We start from the raw sequence: 12,424 nt of genomic DNA on the forward strand, positions 1-12,424 counted from the left end.
TATCATATGAGGTTGGGTTATGGCTCATTCTTATCTCCTCAAACAGACCCCAATGATGAGCATGATGCTATGCAACCCGAATGATTTAGGTTACAGACCTGTGACATCGACCATATACTCAGGTATGCATCAAAACACCATATCGACAAACGTGTACTGTTGAATGCACAGTATTCAGGTCCAAGTACATCTATTTGGTCCTTTACCCATAGTCAACCAAGTAAAACCGAACATCCCATTTCCAACAAGATCTCCCTCCACGAACAAGCCTCATCATCCAAACCATCATCGATCCTCTTCCAGCATTCTTCAGCTACGCTCTCCAATACGTCAATCTCATAACAACACTGAACCCTAAACCACCTCAGGACCTCTCTTGCCTTTTGTCGTTGGGTGGGTGAGATCAGGACGGTACATGTGATCAAGAGGGACTTTGTGAACCAGAATCTCATTAACATCAGCTACAACAAGTATCACCCGATATTTGCTTGGACCGTGGGCTGGGCTGTACTCACAAAATTCATCCATTCAATCTTATCTCCCACCTGACTACATATCTCCAAAACTGTATCCGCCGATTTCTGTATAGTCTCCTCTTCCCTAGGGAGCTTCAATAAATCTCTCATGATGAGAATGTGGAACGCATGCCACGTAGCCAACGAACCATCTTTCGTACGTTTCCGCGTAATGGTTTGAGGAACAGTGACGATCCAATTGGCCATATCCGTTCTCAATTCGTTGATCCGAAATGTAAGAGACTCCCTCCATCGTCTCTTCTCTTCCAACCATGCCAAGGCGAGTTGAGCCATGTGATTATCTGGATTGGAAGGGATGAATGGCTGATTGGGATGATCGAAGAATGATTGACGGTCTAGGTCGGCAGATTCGTAGGTCAAGTTGATCACTCGAGTCATCAGTCGAGGGATGGATCGGTGCATTCCCCATGTACCTTCGCATGACTGAGAGGATGGAGAGCATAGAAAAGTCAGCTCAGAGGGATGATTGAGATATGCGCTAGTGGAGATGCACCACTTACATCATGTTCAGATGGATCGACTGGCGCCAACCTCTCCCACCAAGTCGACGAGTCGGTCAAGACGACAGTCGGGTCCCCGGTAGATAGAGAGCCTAGTATTATTCAGCAATCAGAACCTCATATCATGAACACCTTCTCGAAGCTGGGATACACCACTCACGCCCTACATCACCAATCGTCATAGTCTCTATCAAACATCTCAATAACGGCGATACAGGTTTGTCGGGTACATCTGTAACATCAGGATACGGATTATCAGGGAACAGTATACGTTCACAACCACCTCTGCGTCGGACTGCCAATAGAGCCAAGCGTATGACCTCTCTCCAGTGTGGATTGGCTCCGAGTACCTATGTTTGAGGAGTGCATGACCAGATAAGCCTAAAAATTATTCATCCATTCCGTGATCAAGCTTGCCTCACTCACATCATCACAGCTCAAAATGACTGTACCAGCCAGGAAAGCATCCGATTCAACTTCCTCTGGGATATTTTTAGCTTGACGTAGTAGTTTGATCGCTTCTCCTCTATATGACAAACCAAGTTCACGAGTACGTCCCGAAGATGAGGTGGTTGATCCTCGAGCTTCTAGTCTGTGGGTTGAATAATTGAGTTAGATCAGCATAAATGATGTCCCGGGGAAGGCTTCTGAAGCCCAAAGCGGGAACCCACACTGATAGATGGATAGCGCCCATAGCTAACATGCCTTGTTTCAGCGCTTCGGTACTTAAAGGAGCTTCACCGGAGGGTACCAGGAATAGTCTAGCGACATGTTCGACCCATGGGTTGGGTTCCTCTTCGACAACAAGTATGGATAGGGAGTAAGTGAGAGCGTGGTGGAACTGTCAACAACAGGGTATGAGCGATGATCATGATCATGTTTTTAATTTTGTGGTTCCATGGAAACAAAAAAACACTCACACATCTCAGATCCTCTTCGACGGGGAACATCGTCCTCAAAAACTCTGGAGGGTCCAAAGGCCCACCGAAGAACTGTCCCATCCTCGTATCCCTACAGAGCGCCATGAGAAGTTCGACCGAGTCCATCTGCTGCACTAGCTGTGTGGGGTGGGGGATCCATATCGAGTGGGCGGAAGAGGATGGTACGGATGGCAAAGGAGGTTGAGGAGTATAGGTGGTTGAACTTTGGGTGAGATCGATGTTGGAAGTTGGGTCGGAAGAAGTTGAAGATACCAGATTGGTAAGGGTGTTTATTGGATTTTTACTATTATGAGCTTGATCTTGTATTTCATCTTTTGGTATTGAAGTTGAAGAGTCCTCTCGTTTCTTTTTATTATTGTTGTTGTTATGTCTCTTGGCCAATTTTTCAGCCACGATATTAGGATTGAAAGGTTTCTTCTCCGGGTAGACGCACTGATGGGTATTGAGGAGACAATATAGTCAGTAAGAGTGGTTGATCATCCTATAAGTCTTGCTATATAGCTACAGACTCACCTCTGCGCCGTAATTTACACATCTCTTACATTCCGGTTTCTCTATACCATAATGATGATAATCAGTCAAAATAAAATATGCCAGAGTTTTCATAATCAGAGATAGAAAACCGATGACATTCACTCACCCAAATCACACTTCAATCTCCTACTCCTACATACCAAACATCCATTCCTAGATCTCGTAGCCTTCGGTTTCTTATTTGGTGGTGTATCATCATCATGAAGTACAATTGGAGAAGCGGATGAAGAAGAAGAGGAAGCTACCGCGTTCGTCCTGTCGGGTCCCATTTTTCCCCTCTTTTCTTTTTCTTCTTTTATCTCTTATCTATTTGTGTATGCGCAGTACTTTGATCCAGTTGGTCGAGATAGGTCGATGGAGGGAAGTTGACGTAAATTAATGTTGATGTACCAAAGAGAGAAGGGATGAAGAATGAAGTAGGGAATGAGGAATGTCGGGGAAAGGCGGGAATAGGCGAGTTAACCTTTGTGCGGTGATTCTTGGCAAAACCACGTCTATACAGCACATGCTTACTCGAGTAACGCTTTTGCATTCGGATTGAGACAGGGTTGTACAGGTAAAAATGACTATGCATTAGAATTGCGAATAGTATATAAAAACCCATCTATCTATGTTATGTATGTATGTATGCGTTATGAATCAACCAAAGATGAAAAGATGAAGCGCTTCTATCAGAATTAAAGGAAATAATCAAACCACTCTCGTCAATTTACTATTCCTCATCCACCCGTTCACATAGCCCTCCACCATCCCAATCATATCATACGGTTTACCCATTTGGCTAGATAGTCAAACGCATCCACCAAATTTGACTCCCACTCTAGCTTCGCATGCTACTCCCAGCGCTTTCACCCATTCCACAGCCTCGAGAACTTCCCTAGTGGGCTTCTCGGCAAATCCAACAGACTGAGAAGCCAATTGACTCAACACCCTCTCCAAATCAGCTTTGATTGCGAGAGCGAACCTTCTCCCCCATTCCTCAGCAGCACTAAAACCACTCAAAACTTGTCGCTCGTACTCCACCACGGTCCATCCCCAAATTTCAGCGGGGTGTCTGATCTTGTATCCTCCGGAAGAAGCAGCAGATTTCTCATCAGTGCCGAAAGGTAATCCACCAAGAGCAGTATTGGCTTGACGAAGCAAGATCGTAAACAAAGTTACTGAAGGTAAATCCTCCATGGCATCGTCCAAAGATTCTTCAACAGGATCATCAATATCATCCCTTAATCTCCTTGTACTGGCCAGTACCCTAGTAGAGCACGAAGCACCTTTGTACATTGCATTGGAGATGATTCGGAACGAAGCCAGCGCTTCCAGAGCTTCGTGGAGGGCTTCGCGGGCGATGTGCTCTGTAGCATTTGGATCTTGGGATGCACCAGGTGTAGTGGGAGGTTGTACTAATCCACCGACAAGTCTCTTGACGAGTCCCTCGAGCGACATCAATGCGTGAGTGGCGGGATGAAGTTGTTGGGCACCTCGGGGTGGAGAAGGTGGTCGCGAGTGAGATCGAGAGGGTATGATTGACAATGATGAAGTGAGTTTGGCGGTGACTCCCCCGAGAGATGGAGAGGCGACGACAGTCGGGGTCGTCTCTTTCTCTTTGCCTAACCCGGCTAGAGCCTTGGCTACACTACCTGGACTAGGAGGTCGATTGGGTGATCCACCCAGGTCTTTTTCTGATACAATACACATGCCCTTCCAAATGACAGCTACCATGACGCCGGTAATCCAACCTTCACCATCATCCGCACAGGGCGCAGCGACAAGCTCGAAGACCTTTCTCGCTCCATCAACGCGGTTGGCAAAGTGTTGGAGACAAGGGGGAATAGCGAGTTGGCGAGAAGTACCGCCAGATGAAAGTTCCTTGGTGAGACGAGAAACAGGTGCGGAAGAGTGCTCTTTGGTCACGCTCGGAGTAGGGGCAGTGGTAGGCGCAGGGATAGAAGCCAGTCCGACGACCTTACTACCTGATGGGGAAGTACCCTCGTTTCTTGATAAACTAGCTACCAAGTCTCGTTTGAGGCCAAGCATGAGGGGTTGAATGACTTTACTGACGACCAAGTCGAGCTTGTCCATCACTGGTCGAAGAGTCTCTTGAACGAAGCGAGGCCAATTACCGGTCTCCAAAGTCTGCTCTAAAACCTCGCATGTCTCCCATGCTGCGTGAGCGACCGAAAGGACAAAGTACTGAGATGGGTTGAGTGGGTGGGCAGCAGGTGCTTGAGCATTGATGTTGAGTGCACTACCGAAAGCAGGATCGGTGAGGGCGGGAAGGAGCAAAGTCTCGAGTCGAGTGGTATAAATGGACAAAGCTTTGACGGCAGTGCGAAGGACGGCTCGAATGAGATAAGCGTCGTTGGGAGGGAAAGGCAACTCCCTATAAAATAACATCAGCGGAACTTCCTAGAAGTGACGATGAATAGTAAGACTCACTTGACGACAGCTTCTCCTACAGACCATCCATTTCCTTTCTTAAACCCTTTCTTAGCTTTGAAGTCAACACCAGCACAAGCTTTGTTGACGACTTCGTTGAGTCTCAAACCAATAACATCCATGTGTTTAGCTTGAATGCCAGCAGGTTCGGGGACGGTGCCAGTGGGCGCCGCGACGCCGGGAAGGGGCGAGGCAGAACTACGAGGAGTTACGGGTCTGCTTCCAGGGGGAGAAAGACCTTTCTTTCCAGTAGCGCCCAAGGGTTGTGAAGGGGCGACAGTCGCTGAGGGATTAGCGGTTCCATTGGCATTGTGGTGTTGGAGTGATGACACTTTGTCGGCCACTTGTCGACTGAGTGAGCGAGATCTGGGTTTACCATCTCCATTAGGTACGACGGCAGTACCGGAAACGGTGGTAGATTGGACGGTAGGAGGTGCGGGGGAGGATGGTCGCGAAGGTCTATTGAGGATGGGAAGTGTTCGAAGAGCTTGCATCGTGATGGATGATTTTAAGCGATAAGGGGTTTCAGGCGTTGCGGTGTGTATGTCTTGGTGGTTTCTGAACGAATCCTTTTGTTCGATGTATTATTTGAGTTCTAAATATGTACCGATGTGATGCTGTATAGGTCTAGTGGGTTGGTAAGAGGATTGGGTGAACCGCTTTGTGGGAGAGGAGGTAGGAGTGAAGCTTAATTATCCCATTCGATAAGATGGCGCTATGGCGTATTGATTATTGAAATGAGTATCTATGTGATTATACTAATTATATTGATTGTAAAAAGTAGTTGATCGTTTCTCGGCCAGTCGTGTACTGGCTGGTTATGGTGTTTGCGTTGCGAGTCAAATTATGGGGGTTTCTCTCCAGAGTCGAGTAACAAGAGAATCAAGGGTGGAAGTCTGAGGAGACGAGAGGCGACGGTGTAGCTGTGAGTGGTGGAAAGAAGCGTCATTTGTCGAAGCGGAGTATGTATGGGATGAAAAGTAGACAGAGTCGAGGTTGAATATGATGTGGTGGTGGTGAGGATGAAAGGTTTAGGTATGAACGTGTATCGATTGTTGAGTGTTGATAGATAAGGAAAGGAGAGTGTTAAAGGAGGGTGTGGGTGGTGAATTTTTCGAAATTGGTTGCGAACATAGCGCGTTTCGAGATGAAATAGAAATGGCGAATGAAAGATAACATATCAGTCAGCGGCAAATCTCAATATGCATCATAGACCATAGTGTGAGTTGACTAGCCGTGCTAGCCAGCATCCTCTCTTCGTGATCACGATGCAATTGAAAAGTCTACTCACCCTGCGTCCCCGTTAGTTGAATATCTTAAATAGCCACTATGAGGTAGTTTTGATTTCTTCATCGAGTATCGTGGGTTGTCAGAAATTCAATGAATTTTGAATAGCTTTGGTTGAGCTGGTTGTTTGCTTGAGTTGAGCGAGTTTGCGATAGGCAAAGGTGCCAGAAGTTGACTTTGACGTGGTGAAGATAGATAGATTGAAAAGAGAAGAGAGTCGAGAAGATGAAAGGTGAACAGGGTTTTTCTTTTGCTGTGATACAGAAATAGGACAAAGGGGTTGTTTTGCTCCATCCAACCACATTTCGTCATAACACACGGTCGTGTGGTTGTATCGATTGGAAAATTTTCAATTAGTGGTGGTAGTGTAATGAGCATTACAGATCGGTCTAATGGTACTAGTGATTTGGGAATACTAATGCTATTATTGGAATTACCTTTGATTAGTAAATAGCCGAGAAACCGTAGCGCGTCATTAATACGTAATACTCTGTGGCAGCCACGTGACTCGAGAATGTTAAGCTGTGACGTGTCGATTGAGCTGTTGACGATGAAAGATTGGAATGTTGGGATGATGTTCTGGTGAACGCATTGACTGATGATTGCACAAATTCCGATAGTTGAGTAGACCAAGAGTCTCGTTGTCTGTCCTAGCCACAGCATAACCAAGATGCCATCTCTGCGGCGTGGGATGCGCTCGACTTACATCCTCTTGGCTTTACTCTTGTCGATATCCCTACTCTCGCCATCTTCCCTTGTCCTAGCTCAGGAAGTAGAAGAGCAAAGTGGACAGGAGGAAACATCTATATCAGATGGTACGTCTCTCTCATCATCATCATCATCATCATCATCATCATCATCATACTACATGCTAACGTATCTCAAATAGTATGCGCACCTCTGAGAGAGGCTCAATCAATCCTCAATTCTCTCGCACCTTCTCCAAACGCCCATCTGGAACACAAGTTAACATCTACCATCACCCCTTTTTCGTCCAAGGGATGGTCCGACGGTCTGGGATGGGGCCATGAAGGTCCATTATCGACCACTTTCCGCTTACTGCCCCGTCTGCTCAATACGCTCTTATCGCCCAAAACGTACTTGTCGAAGATACCTGTGATTGGATCTGATGGCAAACAGCGCAAGGGCGCAAAAGTAGGTAGAGCAAGGAGAGAGAGGATAGAAAAGATGTTGGGATTGATGGAAGATGCCGAGAGGAATGGATGTAATCAGGTGTACGGCGTAAGAGGCAAACTAAGAATGGTAAGCTATTTGCTTCGTCCTTTGTGAATAATATAGAACGTATAGCTTATATGGAATATGGACAGTTCCCGCCAAAAGGGATGAAACAGGATTTACAAGCTTCATATAACTCTTACAAGGTAAGCTGCTGAATGCGTGAAAACGGTCAACAGTCAGCTAACGTTGAATGAGGTGGTTATAGAAATACCTCGAACATACTGCAGATCCAGAAGCGCAATTCATGGTTGGATTCTTCCATGCTACGGGATTAGGAGGAGTGGAGCAGGATCAAGGAAAGGTCAGCTTTCTCCTGATTCGTAGTCAGCGTGATAGACTGGTAGCTGACCGGTGGTTTCGTAGGCGCTACTGTATTACACTTTCGCAGCTGTACAGGGTTATAGGCCCGCCTCGATGGCTTTGGGGTACAGACATTGGGCAGGAATAGGTGTGAAAGAGGTAAGCTGAGATACTCTCGGAATAGTATAGATCATCAGCTTATCAAATCGTCTAGGATTGTATGCTTGCTTTAGATCATTATCAGACAGCAGCGGAACAATGTGAGTAATTGCTGAACATCCCACCGAGTTTTACCCTCACCTCGGTAGAACGATGACTGATCCTTTTTTATAGCATATCAAACATTCTTATCTGGACCACCGGGAGGTCTCACCCTCCCTCTCACCAACAACCGTCTATCCGATCGAGTAGGAGGAATCTATGGCCCTCACGCCTCATGGGCATCTACAGGATCAAATGCCCACAGACCCGCTATACGAGCAACAATGGCTTCAGCCCGAGGAGAAACGGAGAAAGAGATATTAGAATACTATCAATATCATTCCGATCGTGATTCACACATATATACCGTCCGACTCGGTCGATTGTTTTACCTTGGTTCCGTATATTTCTCTCATGCGGGCGTATCAGCCGGTGCAGAGGGTGTAGGAGAGATTCCGCGAGATTATAAGAAAGCGAAAGAATATTTCTTGAAAGTTGCGAGAAATTTGTGGCCTAAAGACTTCGAAACTGATGGAACTGTTTCCAAGAGGAGAAAATTGTCAAAAGAGCAGGAAGATGGGATAAGAGAACCTGCGATGGTGGCTGCTGCTTTCCTTGGGAGGATGGCGCTGAGAGGTGAAGGTGGGAAACCGGATTATAGAAGGGCGAGATTATGGTATGAGAGGGCTGCGGAATTGGTGAGTAGTGTTATCCCAAATTCTAAACAAGGTCTTTAGGAAGCTGGTGTTGACCGTATGGTGTGGAAAATAGGGCGACCGAGAAGCGCATAATGGTTTAGGAATTATCCATCGAGATGGCCTGGTCGTACCAGTAGATAAACAAAAGGCATTCCACTATTTCCAAGCTTCCGCTTCGCAAGATCTAGCAGAAGGTCAAGTCAACTTGGCCAAACATCACCTGGAGAGAGGAGAGGTTGTTCAGGCAAATGCGTATCTAGAAGTAGCCTTGAGACACGGAGCGACATTTGAAGCATTCCATTTGTTGGGTAAGATGCACGCTACAAACGTGCAATCTGATGATGGAGGAGGGGTTAATGTTGGGAATGGCAGACCTGGGTTATGTGGTGTGGCAGTAGCTTACGAAAAGCTGGTTTCAGAAAGAGGTAACTGGGAGCAAGATTTCGTAGGAGAAGCGGATAAAGCTTGGTTAAGGAATGAAAAAGATAATGCCTTTTTGGGATGGTATATCGGTGCTGAATTAGGATATGAATCTGCTCAGAACAACATAGCCTTCTTATTGGAAAAGGGATTCAAGTTGGGTGATTCAACTTTCAAATTCAATTTGGGTTTAGAAAATGATCATGAGGAGGGAGGCAGAAGGGAGAAGATAAGTGAAGAGAATAAGGAAAAGGCATTGACTTGTTGGATTAGAAGTGCGAATCAGGATAATGTGGATGCCATGGTCAGAGTGGGCGATTATTACTGTGAGTAAGATATTTTACCTGTCCAACAATTCGGGATTCAGGATTGAAATTGTTACTGAGGGTGAGGTTTTATTCCTGATGTTAGACCAATCGCCCGAATCATATGATCGAGCAGTAGCGTACTACCAAACTGCCGCTGATACCCAAACTTCTTCAATGGCCTATTGGAACTTGGGATGGATGTATGAGAATGGACATGGTGTACCTAGAGATTGGCATTTGGCTAAAAGGTTTTACGATTTGGCTGGTGAAACTTCCTCTGAAGCTTATTTACCTGTTATGTTGAGTTTGATCAAATTATATGCGAAATCGTGAGTGTCCCATCGCCAGCATATGGACCTTATCTGTCACAAACCTATGACAGTATGTTATGCTAAATTGAAATGGATAGGTGGTGGATCGATATTCAAACTCGAGGTGCTATACCGGGTTTATCAATATTCGAACCTGATTCCAATACACCTCAAATCCAAATATCAACTTGGACCCGAATCAAAAGCTTGTTTACTGATATACCTCCAGTCGTTCCTCAAAGACCGGGATTCGATGAAGAAGGATTCGAACTTGTTGCAGACGATACTGAAAGGCAAGATCGTTTAGAAGAAGAGGGATATGAAGATTATTCGGGAAGTGGATCAGGGTGGACAAATACACCTGATGATGTAGATGGTGATGAGCTCGTGGAAGATTTGGTAGAGGATTTGATACTTGTTGCTGTACTTTGTGGGACGGTGGGGTTAATTTGGTTAAGAGGGAGATGGGCGCAACAGGAGAGAGAGAGGGAGGAAAGGAGGAGAAGAGAAGGTGAGGCAAGGTGACAGGTCGATAGATTACACACGGCGAATGATTTGTTCTTACTTATCATCAGGTCGACTATATCATGTTGTAACATATATGCATTTGTCCTACTGCTGCAAGAATCTACATACTATTTGGAAGAATCTCTCATAGTCTATAACCAGTGAAAGTATGCATCGTGCAGTGAGCTGGTATCAACAAACAGGTTATATTACCAACTAAGCCCCCGTAGCATTCCAAATGCCGACTTCTCCATCTTCACCCCCCGCTACCAGAACCTCGCCATTCCAATCGACAGCCAACAACCTCTCTCCTAGGACTTTCCCGTTTTTGGTCACTTTCCTCGCATCTTCTTTCTTCCTGTTGGCGTTGGATACGGAGAATAAAGAATGCTTGGGCGATCGGATATCCCATATTTGGATTATACCTGAGTAAGTGGCTGAGGCGAGGGTGAACGACGATGTGGGGTGTGTTTTTAGTGAGGGGACGGGGGATGTCGTAGGAAGTGTCAAGGAGATCAGAGAAGAGGCTATGATAAAATTCTGGTAATTAGCCTTGATTCCATGATCGAGTATGGATATCAAACCAGACACAGGTGGGGAATGATGTTATGTCTGATCCTATCGAGGAGTGGTACTTACACTGCCTTGTGTCCCATAAACAAATTGTCCTGTCCATGTTACCAGTTGCCAAAGTACCATTCGCAGCGAATTGATCGATACATAATGCCGATTTATCAAATGGTCCTTGCTACAAAGAAGTGACAACGACGATTGTCAGTACACTCCTCCATATGCGAGAGAGTTGAAGAAAATCGACTCACCCTCGTCACATCATTCACGCCCATAGTCAAATCCCACCCTCTCACCGACCCATCCCAACTCGCCGACCAGAACTTGTTATTATCAAATTTATCCCATACCAATCCACCGACCTTATCCTTATGCGCACTAAACACATTATCAGGTATCCTCCTCCACCCCCCAACACCAGTCGAATCATTATCCAACAGACCCTCTATAGGTTCTCTGGGATTTTCTTTTTCCAACTTTCTACGTTTTTTGTTATTTTGTCCGGGCAAGTAGGATAATGGTTCAGAAGGGATTTGATGTTCTTCCGGTTCTGTGGAAGGTAATACGTAGAAATTGATATTACCATCCCATGATCCACTGATTAGTTCTTGACCTGATGAAGATGCGAATACACTTGATACTGGACCGGTATGTCCATGTAAGGTATATAACTCCCTTGGAGCGGTGGTGTTGTCGGGTGATAAGGATGGGATGGTATATACGTGAGTCAATCGATCGACACCCCCTGCAGCTAGGAGGATATCCTTATCTTGAGATGAGGGTGATATCCATGTACAACAGGTGGCTCCCAGTGACGTTGGTAGAGGGAGTGTGTACAGTGCAGAGGAAGTAGAAGCGGAGGAAAGAGGGAGGATTTGTAGATGAGATAGATAAGATGAAAGGAGGATGTATCTATAAAACAAGATCAGCTTTTGCTTGAAACGATATACTCGTTACACTCACCCGTTCCTACTCAGACTCAACCCACTGACCCAATCTTCAACCTCTACTCTCCCAACCTCCTGAGGGGGTAAAGTCGACCTTACATACTCTACATCTATCGTAGTCTCCTCATCATTCCCTCTATTCCTCTTTACCCAATTTTCCAAACTCCCCCTCAACACTTCCCCATTGATCAGAAATTCAAAGGGCACAGGTTTCTTACCCTTTTCGGCGTTGTTTTGAAGTACTTTGTTGATGAGTTCGGAAAGTTGGTATCGACGCCATGAAGAAGGGATGAAATAGGTTGATTGAGGGATAGCATCTGATGAAGAACGGGTGAAGAGGTTGATAGGTAGTTGAGATACACCACCGGTGGTAGCACCGGTAGGATTGGAGGTGCTGTCCATGGGTATGTCAGACATCTTGCTGTAGGTTTTATGCTATTGAGAAAGAGAGATGGAATGATCGACTTGATCGTTGATATATGTTGAGCTGAAAATTCAAAACGAACGATGGACCAGAAATTTTACACGTGGTGATACTCAGGAACACACCACCACTCCATCCGTGGGAAAGTGGGATGACCGCCGGGCACTGTCCGGTTGTGTTGTGTTGTCTGTGTCGCGAGTGAGTGGTTCAGTCGCACAGGAGACGCAGCTGAAAAGAGAATGTTAGATCCTTTCATCCCTACGGTTGG

The 12,424-nt window shown here is 45.8% G+C and overlaps 4 protein-coding genes across 4 annotated transcripts; 1 reads left to right on the forward strand and 3 right to left on the reverse strand.

Annotated features, from left to right (window-relative positions):
• Positions 1-212: 212 nt before the first annotated feature.
• Positions 213-2,780, reverse strand: V865_005964 (uncharacterized protein; the record flags this gene model as incomplete). The annotated part of the gene is made up of 9 exons (XM_066229727.1): positions 213-431; positions 516-959; positions 1,037-1,128; positions 1,197-1,386; positions 1,463-1,628; positions 1,708-1,877; positions 1,957-2,409; positions 2,491-2,531; positions 2,618-2,780. 9 exons carry the CDS (start codon positions 2,778-2,780, stop codon positions 213-215), a joined length of 1,938 nt encoding a protein of 645 aa, XP_066085824.1.
• A 520-nt stretch (positions 2,781-3,300) lies between these two features.
• On the reverse strand, positions 3,301-5,438 carry V865_005965 (uncharacterized protein; the record flags this gene model as incomplete). The annotated part of the gene is made up of 2 exons (XM_066229728.1): positions 3,301-4,888; positions 4,945-5,438. 2 exons carry the CDS (start codon positions 5,436-5,438, stop codon positions 3,301-3,303), a joined length of 2,082 nt encoding a protein of 693 aa, XP_066085825.1.
• A 1,463-nt stretch (positions 5,439-6,901) lies between these two features.
• V865_005966 (uncharacterized protein) lies at positions 6,902-10,233 on the forward strand (the record flags this gene model as incomplete). The annotated part of the gene is made up of 10 exons (XM_066229729.1): positions 6,902-7,046; positions 7,121-7,494; positions 7,560-7,613; positions 7,676-7,771; positions 7,834-7,929; positions 7,985-8,030; positions 8,104-8,669; positions 8,743-9,415; positions 9,501-9,726; positions 9,807-10,233. The coding sequence occupies 10 exons, from the start codon at positions 6,902-6,904 to the stop codon at positions 10,231-10,233; spliced, it is 2,703 nt and encodes a 900-aa protein (XP_066085826.1).
• A 198-nt stretch (positions 10,234-10,431) lies between these two features.
• On the reverse strand, positions 10,432-12,149 carry V865_005967 (ribosome biogenesis protein YTM1; the record flags this gene model as incomplete). The annotated part of the gene is made up of 4 exons (XM_066229730.1): positions 10,432-10,742; positions 10,855-10,963; positions 11,037-11,697; positions 11,749-12,149. 4 exons carry the CDS (start codon positions 12,147-12,149, stop codon positions 10,432-10,434), a joined length of 1,482 nt encoding a protein of 493 aa, XP_066085827.1.
• Positions 12,150-12,424: the final 275 nt, after the last annotated feature.

This window comes from Kwoniella europaea, chromosome 1, assembly GCF_036810445.1.
Source record: "Kwoniella europaea PYCC6329 chromosome 1, complete sequence".
In the NCBI taxonomy this organism is placed as follows: domain Eukaryota; kingdom Fungi; phylum Basidiomycota; class Tremellomycetes; order Tremellales; family Cryptococcaceae; genus Kwoniella; species Kwoniella europaea.